We start from the raw sequence: 22,372 nt of genomic DNA on the forward strand, positions 1-22,372 counted from the left end.
TGAATTCTTTTTCTCTTCGTCTCCTTTTTTCTCTAATACCTGCCCGATTATTGCGATACCGAGCGTTCGGCCGTTGCGCAAACGTAGAGCGAGGAGAGACAGAGAGAGAGAGAGAGAGAGAGAGAGAGAGAGAGAGAGAGAGAGAGAGAGAGAGAGAGAGAGAGAGAGAGAGAGAGAGAGAGAGAGAGTGTCCCATTCCCGAACGCGGCCGCGAGCTGACGGGGGCTGACGCGCCGTCCGGAGTAGACGGTTTGCGGAATCTTTCACGTGCAATTTACGGCGTCAGGTCGTATCGCTACCGCGGGCATGCGTGAAATTGTCTGGAGGGTGTTTCGCTGGCGTAAAAGCAGAAATGGATCATGAGAGGATGCAGCTTCGTTGCAGCATTCCGCTCTGCCTCGTTCGGTCTCCTCGCGAAACGCCGCTTGTTGCGTCAGTCGACGGACGTGATCGTTAGACTCGCCGCAGATGGAGGAAACTGGAGGACACGATAGTCACGGGCGACGAGTGTCGATGAAACTCGTGTGATACCGAGCTTGGACAAGGCGAATCGCGCGGATCAGCAGCGCGAGCGACGGAGACAAGGAAAGCGAAAGGAGGCGGCCCCTCTCCCTAAAGTAGATCCACCTGGGGCGAATCGTGTGTCGTTTCAGACAGACAGGAAGAGACACCACGCTCAGAATCCAATCGTGCGATACGTTTACGCGCATCAACGATACCACGCAGAGTTGTTTGCATGCCTTTCGACACGTATTTTTCGGCTCTCCGGCGGGGATGGCCCGCGGACGTCCACGACGGCTCCGATGGGTCCGCTACGTATACTTGCGGAATGTCTCGTCTTTTGCCGCAGTTTTTCGCTAGTTTTTATTCTCGCATACGTTGCATGCAGTAGTGGCGGCTACCGTTTTAGCTCTTATACGTACTCTGTGTGTGTGTGTGTGTGTGTGTGCGTGTGTGTGTGTGTGTGTGTGTGCGTGCGTGTGTGTGTGTGTGTGTGTGTGCGTGTGCGTGTGCGCGTGTGTGCAGCAGTAGTGCATGCGCCGCTTGCTACTCTCAGTAGAAATGCCGACTATTCTCTCCGTCTAGTTATTTTCCGATACCGTCTAGATCGCCTACTTCGTAGACGAGCTTCGTCGGCGGGACATCGAGAGACACGCTTCGGTCAAGACGAGATTTTTATCATTCGCTCGGATTTATCCGAGACCGTTGAAATTAATGCGCCGCCGCGGTTTCTTCAAATCGCACGCTCAAACACGCACATTCTCGGATCTTCTTCTTTCCTTCTTTCCGATATCAAACGTTCGCCGAAGCGTTTTCTCTCGGTACTCCCATCGATTTGCAGGACATTGTACACTGTGTAGCTTCATTTGCGTTTCTTTTCCTCCTTGTGGCCGTGCATCCTGCGCAAGAGAGATGTATCATCGCAGGACGTAGCTGGCACGTCGAATGCGGAGATGGACGCAAAACATTTCCCAGTAGGATCTGCGAGCTAATCTCTCTTGCGATTATCTCTGAATCGTTGTGTCTTACTCGATAAAAGAGACCACTAATGGAAATACGCGCCGGATATGCTGGAGACTGAGACGAGAGGAGGGATGCGATACTGCCTTGGCAGTTCCGTCCGCAAGAAGGGCGAGTCTTTCCGAGTCACTTGTAAATCGGAAGCGATCGATCTTGTGTAATGCAAAAAGTTAGCCCGGAGTCGCGATCGTTGAACGCTTGAGAACGGCCGGTGCTGCGCGCGTTTTCCGACTCACGAATTTAGCATCCAGAATTCGGACGTACATTCCATTACTGCTTTTGGCTTTACGAGAAGGCATGAGACACCCATTATCAGTAAAAGAAATATTGTCCGCGCTCCGTAGCATCCGTTATCCTGGCAAGTGAGCAGAGACGGTCAGAAGATCATCGGCCACATGGTCTTGCGAAAATCGGCAAATCCGCAATCCGGCTTCGACAGCGGTAGTAGTATACTCGGACTAAAAGTTGTCGGTGGCAAGCTACTGGAAGACGGTTCCATGGGCGCTTTCATCGAGAAGGTGAAAGAGGGTAGTACGGCGGACATAGAAGGTCGACTTAGACCCGGTAAGAGGATTACAAAGTTCACAACAAGCGAGAATTTTCAAAACGCACGGCAGTCGTGGGCGTCGCTTAAGAGTCGCTCGACATACATTCGTCGTCATGGACGCGTGCGTGTGCGAAACGCTGCCTGCATTCGCGTCTCGTTCAATGTACAAGGTATCTCTAAAGTCCAACCTCCTGGACTCCTGGATCTCGGGAATGACTTTAAATATGGAAAAATGTTTCAGATAACAGTTGTATGGTTTCAAAGGGGACATACAGCAACTATATCATTTTGTTTACAGATGGCGCCGTACTTTCGACGTATTCACTGATCATTACTTTTCTTAAATGGAAACGCCAATTTTTTATTATATAATTTTTTTCTACCAATTAATTTGAAGAACTTTTGTCTGAAACATTTTTCTATTTGCTTCTAATAGTTTTTGAGATATTTAAGGAAAACTCGGTAATTTTTTCAATATTTAATTTATGATATACTAAGTGCGCAACTAAGTTTCCGGGTTTCACACATGGATGACGCTAACAACACATGTAGTCGACATATATGTCTGAAGTTGTGTTTTTTTATAGCTTGGACATCTGTTAACAATAACCAGTCGTAATACCAACACATATCGCAACGCAAAAATATTTTTTCTAACAACGAAGATATCGAGTTTTGTGCCAAATAAACAGCATTTGCGGGAAGCTTTGCTTTTCTGCTTTAACTTGAAAAAAAATGCAGATGAAGCACGTCGTTTGCTTGAGGAGACCTACGGCGAACATGCACCATCGAAAACTATCTGTGATTGTGAATTGATTTAAACGCTTCAGAAGTGGCGATTTCGACACTGAGGACAAGGAGCGCTCCGGAAGACCAAAAACAAGCCGGAGGACGCTGATCTGCAAGCGATTATTGGATGAAGATGATACGCAAACACAAGATCAACTTGCGGAGCGGCATTAAACATGACTCGCCAAGGTATTTCCAAACGTTTACATGCCATGGGAAAAATTCAAAAGGAAGGAAAATGGGTGCCGCATGAGTTGACTGAGAGACAGATGGAAAATCGAAGAGTCACTTCCGAAATTTTGCTTTTGCGGCATGAAAGAAAGAGTTTCCTGCATCGAATTGTTACTGGCGATGAGAAGTGGATATATTTCGAGAATCCCAAACGCAAAAAATCGTGGCTTTCACCTGGCGAAGCATCAACATCGACGGCACGGCCAAATCGCTTCGGAAAGAAGACAATGCTCTGCGTTTGGTGGGACCAGAAAGGAATCGTGTACTATGAGCTGCTGAAAAGAGGCTGGGCGAAACTGTCAATGGGCATCGCTACCGACAACAACTGATCAATTTGAACCATGCATTGCTCGAAAAACGGCCAGAATGGGACACGAGACACGAACGAGTGATATTGCAGCACGACAACGCTCCGTGCCATCGCACTTCCATCGTCCAGGATACCATCAAGACGCTGAAATGGGATCTGCTACCGCACCCGCCGTATTCACCAGACCTGGCCCCTTGCGATTATCACTTGTTCCGGTCGATGGCGCATGGCTTGGCTAGGCAACACTTGGCCAATTTCGAAGAAGTGCAAAATTGGTTGGATGAATGGTTTCGGTCCAAAGACGCGTCGTTTTATCGTCGCGCTATTCATATATTGCCAGAAAGATGGCAAAAATGTGTAACTAGCGAGGGACGATACTTTGAGTAAACCATTTTTTGTATTTCTTTTGAAATTTTCCATTTTTCATTGATCAAAAAAACCCGGAAACTTAGTTGCGCACCTAGTATATCTCGCTAACTATTTGGACTTTTTTCTATTTGGTCTTAAGAATACATTGTTACAATAGCGCTCTGACTTTTGTTAATTTGATAATTTTGAAATTTCCAAAAATCGATGAGTTAACAAAACTTGGAACACTATTGCAACGATATATTATTCTTGAGACTAAAAGAGTAAAAAAGTCTAGTATTATTTTTTCTTCCGTCAAGCTAGTTATCGTGAACTAAATATTAAAAAAGTTTTTCCATGAACATTTAAAGAAATATTAGGCAAATAAAAAAATGTTTCAAACAAAAGTTGTTAAAGTTAATTGGTAGAAAAGGATAAAGAAAATTATATAGTTGTTACATGTCCTCTTTGGAACCATACAACTTTTATCTGAAACATTTTTCCATATTTAATCGGGCCGTTCCCGAGATTCAGGGGTGGAATCGAATTTTAGAGATAATCTGTATGAACTTGCGTAAGCAGACCTCGACTCGTTACTCTTTTTTGTACCGTGGGAATCACGCGGAATTAATTGCGAGTTTCGGACGAATCGTAGTAAGCGAGCAAGTCGCGACGATCTCGAGGCGAGTGAATCGCGCGCGGGAAAATTCGGGATAAACAAGTTGACGAGAGCTCGTTTCGCCGAGCTCTTTCGTCGGTTCGCTCAATCTTTCATTCCTCGCGACTCGAACGCGGTGTCCGCAAACGCCGCTTCGACCTGTTTCCGCCGCGGGTCACCCGACACGAGCGTCTTAGCCACTCGCGCCGCGTAAAGCTGACAGCTTGTGCTTTTCGGTGCGACACAATCGGTCGTAACACAATCGCGACAAGCCATTCTCTCCGTTTCCGCGACCGTCTACAGGAACGAATCGGGTGCTCGACGATTTCTCGGGTATTCCCTGCGGCTGTTTCAGGTGACGAGGTGATCAAGTGGAACAGAAGATCCCTCCAAGGCAAGAGCTTCGATGTCGTTGCCGAGATCATCCGCGAGTCGAGGCTGGAGCCGCAAATCGAGCTCATAGTTTCGCGAAACTTGTCCTCGACGACAACCGGCGCGATGCCCGCAGGACCGGGCCCGTCGACGCCGATGGCATCGAGGAGGATCGTCGCGCAGAGTCAATGGAGGCAGAAACACGAGACCATCTCCGGACCTCAGCAACCGCATCACAAAGGTGACTATACAGACACACTCGGCGCACTCCGTTCCCGAGCGTCTCTTCCGACTCGATCTCTCGCTTCTGTGTCTATCAGATGTATCATCGCGATCTAGATCACTTTGTCTCTTCTTTTCTCTCTCTTTTTTTTTCTCCTTTCTTTTTTCATCGTCGACTTGTTGTTTGAACTTGAGGTACTCTTTTTCGTACGACTTTGAAATATACTCTGTCCACTGACTTTTCATCCTGCGGTAGTCATGGCGTGCATGGGCTTATGGTGCCAGGCGTTACCTTAATGAATAGAGAGAGAGAGAGAGAGAGAGAGAGAGAGAGAGAGAGAGAGAGAAATGTTGAAAAAGCGGGGTAGTTTGTTCTTAAGTATCGTCAGCTTTTGACACGTAGCATAGTCGAAGAATCGCTGAAAAGAGCACGGGAAGGACTCGTTGAGAGAAAGTACGCTGCGCGACCATTACAAATTAAACGTTCCCGAGTCGGAATTACTCTTCGTATCAACGTATCTCGCGCTTCATTCGATTTCACTCGTAAATTTCACACGCACATTCCACGTACGTGTGTACGATGAGCAGAGAGATGAGACGAAGAAAGGTTAGGCGCGAGTGTGCGACGAAAAGTACACTCGACACACCACCCTACGCGGTGGTCACGATCGGATAAAATTCTGACGGGCGTCGTCCGGCAGCGCCGGCCGGAAATTAATTATTCCGATTCGGTGCAACATTTATCGGCATCGATTCGATCCCATTAAACGCAATCTCCCGAGGTATGGCGTAAGATTACGAGATTACGCGCGCATATCCGCGTTTCCCCCCGCACCCCACCGCCCGCGCAAGCGTATATTAATAAGTATGATTAGCCAAGCGACGCTTACATTGTCATAGATTATGTGATTTTTCGCATTCCAGGTCTTAAGAAATGTATTCTATGGGGTAGGCCTCAGACAACTCTTGTGTTCCTTTAACGCAATATATTCCGACTGGTCGGTGTTTCTCTTTCTCCCTTGTATATCGTTAGCCTTTCGTCTCTCTCTTACGGAACGGCCGGCCGTCTCGTCGAGATTCTCCCGAATCTCAACGAACGCGGTGATCCACGCGAGGATCACGACGTCGATGCCACGGCAGAGAACGTGACGGAGCGACGAAAAAAGAAAAAGATCGTCTTGTATACTTTTTTATACCTCTGCCTTATGTATATCGATGTCGATGTTTTAACGTAGACGTAGATTGTAGTGCCAATGCACCCCCGCTAAACAGCACCGTTGTATAGGTATAGTCTTATGGGAGCAACAACTATACGCATACATGTACGTGTGTATATGTATCTTACATACATGTATAAAGTCCGAGGACGCCGATATTTATGCAGATCCCTCGTGTGTCGCGCTTTTCCACCAATTCTAACGAGTCTAAATACGGTATCTCGTGTGACCCTCTTACGGAAATATAAATGTGAACACTCTCTCGTCATAATCGCCACCGCCTATCTTGTCTACGTGTGTACCGACCCTGTCCGGCATTGTTGATCACGAGAACTCCTTCCCGCCCCTCTTCGCCCCGTTGTCCTTTGCGGATCACCGTGATTGTGAGAAATCAGTGCATGTAGACTCCATTCTTCTTCTTCTTCTTCTTCTTCTTCTTCTTCTTCTTCTTCTTCTTCTTCTTCTTCGAGACAGAGAGAAGAGAGAGAGAGAGAGAGAGAGAGAGAGAGAGAGAAAGGGAGGGACGTGGATGTTTGAAAAGATCCTCGAAGAGATTGTAATTTATCAGTTTCATCGAGCTAATTAGGCAGTGTTCGATGCGATGTCCAAATCTCGGCTCTTTCGCGTTTCTGATTGACCGAACCGCCAAGTCGACGCAAGCGTCCAATGGACACCCTGATCTCCCGAACATATCCGGGCTTAGGGTATTTCTTGGGCGTCTCCTCGAGCTGTCGTGTTGTTTGAAACCGCCATTATTTGAATGTTGCGTATAGCAATATGTTTGTCGTCACATAGACGCGAGTCAAAAACGCGGCCGAAAAATGTGAGAAAAGAAACAGGAAAATTTATCCGCTCATCGAACCATCCGGTCCTCCTTTCTCCCTCACCACGTCATCTCGAGCCCTCGTTCGGCCCTTCTTCGTTACCCCTCCCTCCCATCACGAAAGCCTGCGTGAAAATCCTCAACCCCCGAGCCCCCAGCCTTTCCCCGTGAATCGCTCCAAGAATCGCAGGTACGGAAACGAGTTATATCCTAGTCGACACCGCACGATGCTCACTTGCAGAGTTGTACGACGCGAGGCGTGAGAAACCGTCGGTTTTAGTGACGTCGCCCGGCTCGCCGGACCTGCACGCCCAAGGACGCGGTCGACCCTCCCGACATCCGACCGGAAATGCGAGCGTGGAGGGTAGTATCCAGGTGAAGCTGGATTTCGATCCCGTAGCACTTCAATTGTTCGTCACAATAATTTGCGCCGAGGGCCTCTCGCTGCGGAACAACGGCCAGCCTAGAAATCCCTACGCCAAAGTGTTCCTGCTGCCCGACAGAAGGTGAGCGGAGCCCGAGGAGGAGGGGGAGAGGGAGGAGAAGGAGAAGGAGGAGGAGGAGGAGGTGGGGGAGGGAACACCTCCTCGTGGTGTTCAATAATACAAATCTCGGTAGAGCTGTCGCGTAGAGAGAACGATTATTGTTTGAGGAGTAAAACGTGCGTTCTTTCTTTTTTCCTTTTTTTTTTCTCTCCGTTCGACTCGTCGCGAAATTTTGGATAAAGGATACGCGCTCCAGTCGGATCGATCGGAGGTCGGCATTTTTTCTCCTCTCATGTGTAACGTTCGGTTGCAAATCTGCGCACGAGCGCACGTAATAATTTGACGCGTCGCTGCCCGCCGTCCGGGCAGGAACGTCGTCTTTTTCTTGACAAAGGGAAAAGAAAAAAGGATTAAGAATAGAAAAGCGAAAGAAAAAAGACAGAAAGAAGAAAGAAAGAAGCCTACTGAATGACTCACGTGTCCATGTGAATATTTTAACACCGTAGCGAGAAGTCGAAGCGGCGCACGAAGACCGTGGCGAATACAAACGATCCCAAATGGAATCAGTATTTCGTTTACAATGGAATCAGACATACGGAACTGCGGAAAAGAACATTAGAGATTACGGTCTGGGACTACATGAAGTACGATGTGAACGATTTTCTCGGCGAGGTTGTCCTGGAATTAGCAGTATATCCTTTAAACGAGGATCCAGAATGGCATGCCCTGACCGCTCACGGGGAGCACCGGTACGTCGAGTATGAATCGCCCTCGCGAATGCTAGTAATTCCGATGCCAATACTAAAAGCGATCAAATAAATACCTCGCGTCGATACGAATTTCTTGCGGAACGCCCGATAATATCACTCCTCCTCCGTCACTAAATTCGTCTCGCACGCGTCGTCGTGATACGATTTACGCGCTGAAATGCCCGTGCGCGTGTCAGCGCACAGGCAGTGGTCGCGGCTTGTCGACTGTCTTAATTGAACAACAGACGTAACTTCGCAATGAATATCGCGCGTGCAAATATTTGATCGGCTTTCGGAAATTCGAAGGAAAATTCGAGCGGCCGTCACATCCTACGACTCACGTGGCGTGTTAACGCCGCTCTTGCTCCGCAGGCATTACCAAGATTCCGACGACATGATAGATTGTCACCTGAGCCCACCGTCGACCACTTCGAGATTAAGCGACTCCGACACCTCAGAATGCGACATCACGGATTGCGACGTGCCGAGGGAACAAAGGAGAACGAACGATGGTGCCAGCATAAGCAGTATCGGCAGTTCCTCCAGGTAAGGGAGCGTCCCTTGGAAAATTCCGATACGGGAGTGCGTACCGATCGTGCACGGGTCGTCGAAATGCTGACGAGAAGATCAAGAGAAGCAGAAAATTCGTCAGGGTCAACCAAATCCGCGCGCGCACGCAAAATTCGACCGTCGCGCGAATTCTTCGCGACGGAGTTCGTGCATTATCGAGAAGCGATACGGCAGTTATCACACACGCGTACATACACATATACACACACACACATACACACACACACACACAAAGCAGACAGACAGACACGCAAACACACTTGACCGCCGGCGGGAATTGCGTTACTAATCCCTGACAACGTCGCCGATTCAGAATCTCGTAATCGCCGTCGTAACGAGCGCCGTGTAACGTTTATTCCCGTGTTCCTTGCAGCGCGGCAACGCATTATCGTCATTAACTCAAGCGTTGCGTCGGTTCACTCAAGCTTCGGTATGCGTGACTGATCCCAGCCGCGAGGATTCGCGAGGATCCGTTTATTTCGGGCGGACTCCTGATTCGGTGAGATCGCGTCGCGCTCACGACTCATTTGCTCAACTTGCGATCGCTCAAGAGTCGATCGGCTTTTTGCTTCGGACTCTCCGACTCGAAGACGATCGCGCGCATGAGACCGTGACTCTCCTCCCGCTTCTGCGCGATCCGAAAAGAGGATCAAGCGCGCTGATAGGAGGGAGAGAACGGACGTGAACATGAATATACTTATATAAAATAAATGATCGCGCGAGCGGAAGTTTGCGAAAGAGAAAAAAAGACGACGTGGAACGGCAAGGAAGGGGGAGGGGGCGGTCGGGAGACAGAGGGAGAGGGCGAAAGCCAAGTTATAAAACTGGGCAATAAGCCAATTGACAAAGCAGTTGGCCCGCGACCATCGCCAACTCTGGAAAGTCAGTCTTAAACTTCTCGTATTCATATTAATATCTCCGCGATGATGTTCGCTCGTTATTCGTAAGTACCGAGTGTTCCTTGCCCGTAGTTTCACGAGAGCCTCCGCCTTCTTGCTCGCAAGCCGAAGGGATGACGTGCGCGCGTCCGCGGGATAATTAAGGAAAAGGGAAGAGAAGCGAAAGAGAGAGAGAGAGAGAGGGAGAGAGAGAGAGAGAGAGAGAGAAAGATACGATAATCGCCCCGAGTGCATCCGTGATATATTAGCGTGGAGCAGCTAACGTGAAGTCGCGTGTGTGCTCTGACAGCGTTCTTTCGGTAGAACAAGCCCGACTCGGTTATTTATTCGACGTCACTTTAACTCCCCGGAGTCGTTTGCATTTCGTGCGGAAGACGCGCGTCGCGCTATAGCGGCAGACAGTGCATTCGTCATTCGCGAATATTCGCGACGAGTTCGCGTCCCGCCGGTCTCGACGACGACGACGACGACGACGACGACGGCGACGCGACTTGCACCCGCTCCCCCGTGTGGAATTTTTCACTCGACGACACACTTGAGCAGGTCGAAAGCGATGGACCGGGAGAATCGACCGCGGTAGGTCGGCTGTCCGGCATCGCCCGGCGCTTCTTTTCGTGCCGAACAGTCCCTCGATCTCAAAATCGATTTCAAAACGAGCTTCTCTATGCCAAACGCGCGTCGCTCTGCGAAAGCTTGCTTCGAATAATTGAAACGTCCCCGCTTCTGCGCTCCGGCGGACGTCCTGCGCGCGTATTTGACAATCCTCGATGTAGCCTAATGAGATTATTCGGAAAGGTTTCGCCGGCAATTACATTAATCAATCCGCGGCCGCCGAGCCGACGCGAGTCCGCGGTTGCGACGTGACGCGCGAGGGGATGACGCGTTCTGATTGAGAAAGAATGCCTCGTGACATTAAAGTGACGTACGAATATCTGAACGCTACAGTATATTTAAGCGGCTTGTGTACTCCAAGTCGACAGTACATACACAAGAATCGGTCATTCGGGAGAAAAATATCGCTATTGTATACGTACAATTGCGTACTACTTTCTTCCTATCATCGCGTTTCGCGATAAGCGATTCGAGATGTTGACGACTCGTAGCATTTTGCGATCCGTCACGGAAACAATCGGATCCGTCGCGTCGCCGAGGATGTTTGCGCGTAAAGTATTTCGTGCGAGAAAAGAAATGTATATACGTATATATGTATACATATATAGCGACTATTGGCGAGATAAGAGAAACTAGACAATGACGCGTCGGCCGCGGCCGCGCCCGCTCATTGCTTTTTGATTTTAATCGTGTGCTTTGTTATTTATTTTTTAGGTTTCATAATATGCCGTCAAATTATAAGCGGTACGGCCATTATAATATATATTTTCTCCTCCTTCACGAATCACACGCAGTCACACATACACACACACCCACACAGTTTTGCATCCTCACCGCTAGGGTTATTATTATTATTATTATTATTATTATTATTATTATTATTATTATTATTATTATTATTATTACGATGTTGCGCGTAGAAATCGGGCAGTTTAGTCGCGCACTTTGTCGACCGCGCCGGTGACGAGGACTGTGACGAAGAGACGCGAATCGCTAATTCGATCCGGGTGCACTGACGACGACGGAGCATAACACGAGAGGTCCTTGTCCAATGAGAAAATATACTTTACGAGAGAAAGAGACAGAGAGAGAGAGAGAGAGAGAGAGAGAGAGAGAGAGGGAGAGAGGGAGAGACACAGGGAGGAAGAGCATCTCGCTTCGCCGGCGAACGAGACATATCGCGCGGCTACGGTAACGCGAAAAACTCGGCCGTCCGTCGAACGCAAAACTCTGCTGACGAAACCGCTCCGCTTCTTCCACTCGGTGTGCGATTAACAATGCGTCATACACCGCGACGTACGATAACGCGCAGCAAAATTCCCGAGGCGGTCTCTCGGTTGTCTGGCGTTCGATTTCTCCGGCTAACGTCGTTTCCTCGTTGCCCGTCGAGAGTGACGCGAAGAGTGATTGCGAGCAAGTAGCAGTAGATGCAAAAGAAAAAGACAGGAAAGAGAACAGAAAAGGAGAATAGATTAGCGAGTCGTCATCCACGTAGGCACTTTAGACGTCATACTGTCATCGCTTCTTGCATACACACATACGTATACACACACACATACACACACACGTTAATATATATAAACATATACGCATTATTAAACACGTTGAGTCTTAGATGCGACGAGACATGGCTTCTAGAATGCTTAATGCATCGCGATGCATCGGCCGGGGTGGATTGAGTCTTCCTTTATTAAAGCTTTGACTGCAATTACTTGGTGCCGCCAGCCAGTTTCCGCGAAGCGCCTTCTCTCACGCACGCGTCGCTTTTCGTTGCCAGAAACGGCGAATTAGCGCCTTTCGTTCGGGATTCCGAGGGATTTTTCACGCGTTTTACGCTCTCTCTCTCTCTCTCTCTCTCTCTCGCACTGATCGATTATCGCTACGTGCGAGCGAACCACTCACGCAGACTTGGCACGCCCGCACGGACGCACTTACGCCGCGTATTCCACGACGAGATTTTATACGGCGACTCTGCTTCTTCGCTCAGCGAAGCGCCGCTCCTCGCAATCCCGATTTTTGGCAACGGGAAGAGTCTCGCAATCGAGAACACACTGTGTAAACGCCGAGCCAGACTTGACTGCATTGCCGAGTAACTTGGAGCTGCTTCGCGCCAAATTAGGAGATATGCACTGTGCAGTTTTGTACGATCTAAGGAGTCGACCCCGGGCTCACGCTAGACACAGTCTTTTATGCGCCAAATAGCGCGCGAGGATTCGGGAGATGAATTTGCACACGACCGGAGGACTCGCGCGATCCTTTTCCCTCTTCCTTTCTTTCCCGTTCCTACGTCCCGACTTTTCGTTCTCCGACCGATTTCCGTTCTCAGTACGCCACGTAGCGTGTTCATTTATAGCATTCTTCACACGTATACACACGCATACATAGGCTCCAGTAAACATCGGCGAGTGGGGCAGTAGCGTTACATCGATGCTGCAATTTTTCACTCGACGATGTAACTGTTGCGTACAACACGTGTTATATTACGCTTACATCGCTCGGTGAGAAGTGAGCTAACATCGGCACTGCTGTTGGTTGCCGTTCACTGAGGCACGCATACACGCATCACGTGCCGACGAACACGACACACGAGTATACTTTGCCTCCGTCACTCTCTCTTGTACCATCCTGGCCGCATGCATTTTGAGATTAGCGCGAGATCACAGCACTCGCCTCATTTAAGTTGTAAGGCACGCAGCTGATTGATGAAAAAAAAATGAACGCATGCTGGAGCAGCCACTATTCTAGCCCGCCGCCGGAGAGGGAGCTCTGCATCGACGGTGAGCACCGGAGTCGGAGGGACATGTCGCCTCAAGGACGTAAAAGGGCCGCCCTCATGATATCTCGCGACCAATCCGCGTCTATATCGAGTTACCAGACATATCGTAAGGTACGGCTCACAACGCGGTGTCAGACGCGGTGTGTCAGAGATCACCGATCGGTCTTGCTCGCGGGGGCCGGGGAGGGGCGAGGGGGGAGGGGCTCCGCTTTCTCTCGCTCAAGGAATGGATTTCGTCGCCCGCAACTTCAAACGGACTTTTTCGTTCTCCGAAACAACTCGCAGACTGTTGAATCAAATCCCAAGGGTACACATTGCAGCGAGAAACGGTAGCGACCAGTTGAGAATTTTCTTGATTTTTATTCTTTTCTCAATCGGAGTAATATCATCGTCAAAAGTGTTTCACTAACAAGGAACATCCGCGAAGTGTGTGTGTGTCTTTGATTCCGACGAAACCTCGCATATTCGTAGAATAACCAGAAATAAAAGATCGATATTTCTTTTATCTGTCCCTCAAAGTTTCATTCCCTTTATGCTGTCTCGATAATTATTGCAGATGGGGGAAAGCTTTTTAAAGAAAAATTATACGGTTTTTTATGCTGTACAATTTTTGCTTAAGAAGTTTTTTCTCCTCTGCGGTAATTATCGAGATAGCATAAAGGGGATGAAACTTTGAGGAGCGGTTTCACCCCTTCTAAATCTGAGCCATTGTCGATAAAAGAAATATGTCTCTTATTTTTGGCTATTCTATGTCAAGTTTCGTCGAAATCGGAGACACACACTTTGCGGATGTTCGCGCAGAAGACACGGCGAGACACTCCGAGACTGGTCGGTGTTCTCGTCGCCAAGTTACGTCCATACGTCCGCACGGTATCCTTACACGCTCTGTTAAATACTTGCCGTTCTCAGGACGACATGCAGCGGGGAATGATGGGTCATAGGTCTCACAGCGCGGCGCCTATGGACTCGTCGAGCGTTCGATACCGAGGAAGGTCTCAGAGCCCCACCGGTCATCGTTCCCTGTCTCCGCCCGAGCATAGATCCATCCCCTTCGCGCACACATATGTTTATGCGGCGAGGTATGAAATATCTCCGGGTACTTTGGGCGTTCGTTGCTGTGCATGTGTCGGCGAGCCGTTCTCACGACACGGCCGCGTTGTCTCACTTGGCCGCGCGCTTCTTCAGATTGGGCTCAAGGTCGGCGACCGCCACCCCCACTGGGTCGCCGAAGAAACGCCACCTACCTCCAGTCCCGCCAGTCTTGCAGGAGAGGGTCACGCAAGATCTGGAGGAGCGAGTGAGATTCATGAAGCATCGCAACAGGCCGATGCACACGACATACAGAAGCACCGGTATGGGAGGTGAGTCACACTTTCGCGCGGCCGCGCGGCGAGACTGTGATAATAAGTGTCCGATCAGTCACAAGGAGACGAGTTTAACTTGTCGAACGCTGGTCGGAATCTGTAGCTTCTTTCATAGTACTTGCCTCGGCTGATACACCGATCGATTTACTTCCAGGCTGGGAGAAGCATCGCAGCGGCCTCTCGGACCCGGATCTCCCGTCGATCGGGCACGATCCTCTAATGCTGCCGCACAGCCACGCTCACAGGATGCACAGACCGCGAAAAGGACTCTTGAGTCCCGACAAAGACGTACTCGGTGATCCCGGGGATTCTGACATAGAGAGCATAGCCTCGGTAACGAGCAGTGCCTTTAGTACACAATCGGAGCGACCACGTGGATCGAGAGCGCTAACGTGAGTATAGTTTCGCAACCTTTACCGTTACCGATCTTTCTCGATGTACGGGCGACCTCGTCCCGCGAGGTCGGTGTACAACAAGTAAGGCAGATTTCATGATGAACAAAAGTACACCTCGTTAGGTACAACTCGCAGGGTTCGAGCGCCGACGAGCGCGTTTTGCTTCGAGTCCGAACGTACGCGTTCGCACACACTCGAACGCCTTCGCGTACATTGGAGAGAGTTGGATGCAGAAAGAGAAATTGACCGATGCCGGAGATGCTCAGCATCTCGCCGACTCGATCGGCTCGAGCCCTCGAGCGAGAAGAAATAATCCCTGAATTAAATGGACATTGTCGACTTGCGTGAATGTCCCGGTAGTTGCACTCTTCGCATCCTGCTTGCTGCGACAAATGTTTCTCCATATGTTTTTTCTCCAGCCCCCCCGCCCCCCGATGCCATCTCCGGCGAAGAGAGCTTAGCGCTTAGATTGCACCTCCTACGCACATACTGTCTCTCTCTCTCTCTCTCTCTCTCTCTCTCTCTCTCTCTCCCCCCTCCCTCCCTCTCCCTACCCCCTCTCTCTCTCTCTCCCTCCCTCCCTCTCTTCATCTCTCCCTCCCCCTCCCCCATCTCTCCCTCTCTCCCTCTCTCTCCCTCTCTCTCTCTCTCTCTCTCTCTCTCTCTCTCTCTCTCTCTCTCTCTTTCTCTTTCTTTCTATGTGTGCCAATGTCCATTTAATTAGTGCCCCATTCTAAGAAAAATCAGGGATTAGTGCGTGGCGTTGGTCGAACGGTCAGGTAGAGTCTTGCCTCGTCGCATCGTAGAGAACGAAGCACGGCGAGAAGACAGAGAACATCGTTCGCCGCGTGTCTTCTCTTCCGAAATGCCGACCCGTTGTTCTCGGCGAGAGTCGCAAAAGAAAGATGTTCATGGGTGAGCCATGAACATACGCGTACACATGTACACACGAGAGTTCGATCGATCGCGAGCGCGCGCAAGAGAAAAATAGAAAAAAAAAAGAAAAACGCAGAAAAAAAAGAAAGAACAAGCAAGAAGAAAGTGCCAAATGAGAAAACCGTGAGACAAGGGATAGAACGAAAAGCGGAATGGGCTCATCCTATGATTGTGCTGTCGCACAAGAGCGCCGAAACCCTCTCTATAAATGAAAAAAAAAAACATTGTTTGCAGACCGACAATTGAGAACGTTTTTCTAACACCCGCTGTCACATCCCCTACGCCCCCGCCCCCTAGGCGCAATAGGCGCAAGCACAAACTTAGGGTACCCCGCAGCGAATGTCATTGTCCGTGCAACAACAATCCCACCGCGCCCAAAAGCAACGACCCCAGCAAGTGTCCCACCCCCCCGCATCCCCTCGTACGGAGCAAGTCCGCAGTGGTACGCTCATTGTACAAAAAGATGCGTACACCCTTCATGAGATCGCAGACCGTCGACGAGAACATGCTGAGATATTACAGCCCCGAGACCAGCGAGTACAGCGTTTCCGAGGGGTACATACACAGGCCAGCGAGACTCGCCGGTAGCGCTAAGAATCGCACTGCGGCGACGCACGTCGCCGTGGACTGCCAGCAGGTCGACTCGAACAATTGTCGTTGTCACACGGGGAGGTTGCGTGGTCGCGCGAGCTCTTCGGCGCCGTATCGTCGTGCCGTGGGTGTCTACGACGACTACATGGGTCTGCGCGCGCGTCGTTCTGCGACGACGACGTCGACGACATTGACGACGACGACGACGACGACGACGACGACGACGACGACGACGACGATGACGACGACGACGACGACGATGACGACGACGACGACGACGACGACGACGACGGTGGCGGCGGCGGCGGCGGCGACGACGGCGACGGCGACTCTGACGGCAAAGACGATGAAAACGATAATACCAACGACGAAAACGAAAACAGAGACGACGATGCCGACAACGACCACGAGGAACGGACGAACGATCGTCGCGAAGGATCCGTTTGATATCCCTGACCATCTCGACATTAGGAGTATAGACGCTAGTTTGCATCCGCGTAGGTCTCTCTTATCCGCTAAGGCTAGGAGCTTCGATTACGTCGTGATGCACGATACATACGGTGATCGTTTCGGTACTAGGCCAGGGGCCGTCGGTCTGCTATCGCGCAGGGCCAAGAGTTTCGAGTACGAGAGCATATCGAGCAACATATTCAGCGACGACAGTCTCAGGACGGCCCGGAGAAAGCTCAAGCGGAATCTCTCTCTCAGCGACGCCGGATACGGCGACAAGATACCGGCGCTGGGCGATCAGAGCAAGTCCTACTACGATTCGAACGGCGACGACAAAGTGCCTATTACGAGTCTCACGAGCAAAGAGACGAATTACGATTACCTGCTCGAGCGGGATCACAAGCCGCCGGCCTTCTACAGCTACGACTCCGAGCTCAGCTGTGGCGAGACGGATATTTACGTGCCGAGCTTCGACAAGCAGAACATCGAGACGGTCGCCGAGAGAATCGCGGCCAAGCGAGCCTCCAACGAGTACGGCGACAAAGTCTCGTGTGGCTCGCGCTTGGCGGGCGACAGCGACAGACTGTTCGGCGCCGACGGCCGCACCAGCCTCAGGAACATCTTGGACAAGGAGGACACCGGCAAGAGAAAATACCTGAAGGCCAGCAGCTACCTGGTGCGCAAGTACGGGACCCACGCGTGGAGCCGCGACACCAGCACGGAGAAGCGCACCAAGAGCTTGGAGCTCCGCAACTTGATCAACGACCACATCTACTGTAGCATCGAGGACACGCTGTCGTCCGGCGAGAGTTACGAGCGCGGGATCCTCGCCACGAGATCCGCCACGAGACTTCACGACGTCGCCAATCTCGTCGACCAAAGGATGCCTACGAAGGACGTGAACGGCTGCGTTCTCGCTGGTCGTCGCGCCTACCAAGGGGAAGACTGCAAGAACTACGAGGACTGGGACACGGACTACGACGAAGGGTTCGTGGAGCGCGACAAGATGGACGACCTGGACTACGGACGAGGGGACAAGAGGATCGAGGCTCTGAGAAGCGTCTCGTCAATGTACGACGGCGACTATCTTCGCGACGACCTGGAGCGCGCACGTTCTTCGGTCGTTCAGCCCGGCAAACGCAGCTACGCGCCGACGCAATCGGACGACGTCGTTAAGACGACGACGAGCACGAGCGCCGGTCACGACTACGTGAGGTACCGGCCGGCCGACGACGACGACGACGACTACAACGACGACGACGACGACGACGACGACGATTACGATTACCGTAACGTAGTGAGGCAGAGCAGCTCCAGCAAAGTGGAAACGTCGTTGTACGAGGACGGCGGCTCGACTCCTACGCGAAGACGGAGGCGCAGGAGCAGGAGAGGCAGTAGAGAGAGGAGCGCAGGTGACTACGAGAGTCCAGCGGCGAGAGACAGGTCCGCGAGAGCGTGCGTCGAGAGCAAGAGACCGACGACGGCGATGGCCCAGCAGCAACGAACCGAGTCGACGCCGGCGTTGCTGCACTCGGACGAGGAGCCGAGCGTGAGCGCGAGCGCGGAACGCAGCAGACGCGTGTACCGTCGCCGACGTAACAGTAGCTGTCCGGAGAGCAAAGATCTGCGTATTCGCGACGGCTCGACGACGACGCGACGGCCCGATGACGAGAGGACCACGACGACGACGACGACGTCGCATTGCGTGCTGGACTCCGACGAGGAGTTCGGCTCCATGGAGACGGTAGTCGGCGCCGATTACTTTCGACGGACGGGCTACGTGACGGAGACTAGGGCGAACGACGGCGCCGTTAGGCCGGGCTTCTTTCACGCGGGACAAGATCGTGCTAGCTACTTAGACTCAAGATACGATTACGAGGGATATCCGGGGCCGCGCGAGCTAGTTAGGTCAGGGTCGCAGCGTTCTTGCTCTTGTTCGCGGGAGCCGCGACACGCGACGTCGCGCGCTAGACGTAAAAGTAGTTGCCCCGAGTGTCGCGAGCTAGCGCTGTCCTCTTCCGAGTTAGATGGTAGGTCGGGATCGCTGTCGCGGAAGGGTGACGACGGAAGGCGAACATTGGTAGAGACGAAGCATAGATATCGTAGGCGAAACAGCAGCTGTCCGGAGGCTAGGCATCTCGAGATGCTCGAGAAGAGGCAGCGCCACCAGCAGCAGCGCCACCAACAGCAGCAACAACAGCAGCAGCAGCAGCAGCAACTACCGCGGCGGTCGAGCGGTCAGCAGCATCAGCATCAGCAGCATCTACCGCAGCCGCAGTCGCAGCCGCAGCCGCAGCACCAGCACCAGCAACAACAACAACAACAACAACAACAGCAACAACAGAGTAGTAAGAGGAACGTGGCGATCAGCGACACCCTCGAGTACTACGAGTACTCGATGGAGAGCGAGAGCCAGTGCAGCGAGAACTGCGGATTTGGCCCGTGCGATCCGCGTAGGCCCCGTAACCGAGCACCCCGCCCTGGTAACGCTAATTCGAGTCTCTTTGATTCCCAAACCGCTACCTCCGACACCGCTAAAAACTACCACCCACGGGCCGACGATCATCATCACCAACACCCACAAAACACGAAAACGTCGCCGCTCGCCAACGTCGCCGACGTGGCGTCCACGTTCCTGCCGTCCATGTCCGCCCGGCGACGATCCCGAAAAAAATCCACTTTCGACATCGATGCCGTGGCCGCCGCCGCCGCCGCCGCCACCGCCGCCGCGAATCGCCGCTCCTCGTCCATGCCGGAAAGCAGCGAGTACGGCGGTCAGTCGAGCTCGTACGAGAAGATGTCCAGACATCAGGTGATCGACAACGGGCACGACGAGCACGGCAAGAGGAGTCCGTTCACCAGGAGTCTCAGTAACGCCGACGTGCCGCAGGATGAGAAAGGTGAGAGAGGAAAAGAGAGAGGAAGAGGGAGCTCTTGTTTTAACTGCTCGATCGATGTTGCTGTTTGAATTGTTACGTTTCTCTGTCGTTCCCACGCGAGTCGCCGATCCTCCTCACGTTGGTCGGTTGGATGTTGCACGAAAAGAATAACTTTGGTGTTGACCGGATTTCCCGTTGCCCGGGAGGAACGGAGGGACCGAGTGGAAAGCTCGACCGCGCAGGGGCTGAAAGATCCCCCCCCTCCCCGCAGAAGGTTTTCACTCGGTCTCCGATCGCTCTCTCAGTCATTCCGACCGAGTCCTGACGCGGCTGAATGCTCAGACAGAGGTTTGCGGTGTAACGGAGCCATCACCTCCCTCGCTACCGAGTCTTCCCGTTTGCTTCCCCGTTCGGTTACTCACGATCGACTGACAGATTTCTTCCGTGTATGCCTGCCCCCTCCCCTCCCCTCCCTCCCTCCCTTCCTTTTCGCCCCATCTCGCGAGTTATGCCTGTCAATTAGTCCTCCGCTAATGACGAACGTTTTTGCCCTTCTTCTTCTTCTTCCTCCTTTCCTCTTCTCCCGCCACGCTCGCGCAACCTTACGCGAAGATCATCCTCGTCGAGGTGGAATCTGTCCCTCCGGCTGGGAATCCAGCGAGATTCCTCGCATTAGCCCGTCCCGCTGAACGTTCCCGTTTCTCTAACGAAAGCTCCATTCCACCTCGATATTTCGCTGATACCCACGCTGTACACCCATGTGTACACCGCCGCATCGATTTTGCCGTCACGATGGCGTGACGTATGGTCGAGAGAGCGAAGACGGAGCTTCGCGGAGCGCAGGAGTAACATAAATTTTCGCCGGGACTTGGCAGTCACGAGAACTCGTTGCACTCGTATTTAGCGGCAGTTAGTAACCCGCCCGGACGTACATTCGCCCGAAGCCGTCCGAATGCTGCTGATGAAACTTTTGCCGCGGCGGAGTCCGCGGAGTCACGAAACGACGAACGCGCGTCGTTCGACGATAGCAAGACGTACACGTCGTCATTATTCGGCAATTATGCATTTCCCGCTCGCGAGGAGCTCGCGACCCGAAAACACCGCGTAAATGACTCTCGGCTCTGAAATTAACGTACAACCCTTTTGCTGCCTCCCTCGTTACTCCGCGTCCCGCGTCCTCATTTTGTGCGGTCAGTTAAAGCAAAACGGCTTGCGTTACTTTTGCCTCGAAATGAATTTCAGGACGCGTCGAGACTTGACAATGCATCCTTTGACGTTTCGGTTCATTGTTATAAAATCACCCGGCAGCCGAGAGGATTCGAGACTATTTTTACTACGAAAAGTACTTCACGAAATTTCGAAACAGGAGAGAATATCTCCGGTGTTGGACACCGGACGCATTCTGAGCAAATGTCGTTGCTGCCACCTTCTCTCCACTTGCCGCGTCCTGCTGATTGCAAGATTAGCTCCACACAGAAAAGATATTTCGGAAACGGCGGCGCAAGCCTCTCTCGGTCATTCTCCCCCGGGCTGCGTGTTTACCTGTTCAAGCGCGTATTCTTGTTTCGCAGACGCGGGTAGTTTCAGCGATACAGCGATCGCGTTGAACGTCGAGGACACGTCGAGGAGAAGCCGCAAGAGCTCGCCGGGCAGCAAGAGCGGGAGCGGCAGCAGCTGCGGCAGCGCCAGCGCCGTGCAGTATCAGGCCGGCCTCGGGAAGAAGAGCAACAGCACCAGCCAGTTGTCCGCGACAGGTAACACATTGTCACACTGGTCATTTTCTGTCGAGTTTTGCGTCTTCTAGCCTCTACGTGTTTCTACGTAGTCGAGAGATTCTTTCTCGTAAGAAGAATCGGTCGCTCGGAAGCGCGCAGGCGGTTTCTTTTCTTCTTTCTTTTTCTTCTTCTTCTTCTCGGTCCGCGCGACGTTGGAGAACACTCGATGGACGTTTCTTTCTTTTCCTCTTTCGTTCGTTATCGTACGATGCCGACGTCATACTCTCTCTCATCGCGGCATTAGACAAGTTTCTATTCCTGACATTTATATCTTCTCTCTTTAGTAAAAGATAAAAGAGGGAATATCGTCTTCTTCTTCTTCTTCTTCTTCTTCTTCTTCTTCTTCTTCTTCTTCTTCTTCTTCTTCTTCTTCTTCTTCTTCATAACAGCGATATTTCGTAAATTAGGATATAGCATAGCCTAGTCATCGTTAGTGTGTAGATTGTGACGGTGTGCTCTCGCTACGTACCGAGACCGGGGGATGATGCAGCGATATATCGTCATCGATATATCGTCGTACTCCCTGTCGAAAATCACCACGAGGCTAAATTCGAACGACTCCGGGAGTAGACTCTCTCAGTCGAGTCGACGATGTTCACGGCCGCAATAAAAAGCACGAATGAAGAATAAGAATACAGAATAAGGAAGCACGAGTGAACGATACGATCGCGAGTGCATCGAGCTCGAGAGCGGATGCGAGAGAGAAAGAAGATTCGCGATCGACGAAACGACATTTTTCATCCCTCATCGTGGATTACGATATTCTTGAAATGCGATAGTAAGCGCAGAGCGGACACGAGGTGCTCGCTTTGCACGGGATGAGCGAGAAGCTGAAGACGTGCACAGTAAGAGT

General features: G+C 51.6%; 1 protein-coding gene across 3 annotated transcripts in view; it reads left to right on the forward strand.

Annotated features, from left to right (window-relative positions):
• The window catches only part of Rim (Rab3 interacting molecule), a 76,166-nt gene that overhangs the window by 40,858 nt on the left and 12,936 nt on the right, over positions 1–22,372 (forward strand). For 2 of the 3 annotated variants that reach the window (XR_003113052.1, XM_025299884.1), the window contains exons 8-20: positions 1,866–2,085; positions 4,760–5,017; positions 5,923–5,946; positions 7,280–7,544; positions 8,030–8,272; positions 8,645–8,818; positions 11,068–11,097; positions 13,087–13,240; positions 14,039–14,208; positions 14,315–14,490; positions 14,648–14,885; positions 19,629–19,765; positions 21,316–21,498. Coding sequence is in view for 2 of the 3 variants with exons in the window: in XM_025299884.1 (XP_025155669.1) it covers positions 1,866–2,085; positions 4,760–5,017; positions 5,923–5,946; positions 7,280–7,544; positions 8,030–8,272; positions 8,645–8,818; positions 11,068–11,097; positions 13,087–13,240; positions 14,039–14,208; positions 14,315–14,490; positions 14,648–14,885; positions 19,629–19,765; positions 21,316–21,498 (2,272 nt within the window). In the remaining variant the exon portion in view is untranslated. Of the gene's footprint in view, positions 1–1,865; positions 2,086–4,759; positions 5,018–5,922; positions 5,947–7,279; positions 7,545–8,029; positions 8,273–8,644; positions 8,819–11,067; positions 11,098–13,086; positions 13,241–14,038; positions 14,209–14,314; positions 14,491–14,647; positions 14,886–16,994; positions 19,065–19,151; positions 19,766–21,315; positions 21,499–22,372 lie in introns of all 3 variants that reach the window. The other variant, XM_019843969.2, reaches the window with a different exon arrangement.

This window comes from Harpegnathos saltator, unplaced genomic scaffold (genome assembly GCF_003227715.2).
Source record: "Harpegnathos saltator strain DR-91 unplaced genomic scaffold, Hsal_v8.6 scaffold295, whole genome shotgun sequence".
NCBI lineage: Eukaryota > Metazoa > Arthropoda > Insecta > Hymenoptera > Formicidae > Harpegnathos > Harpegnathos saltator.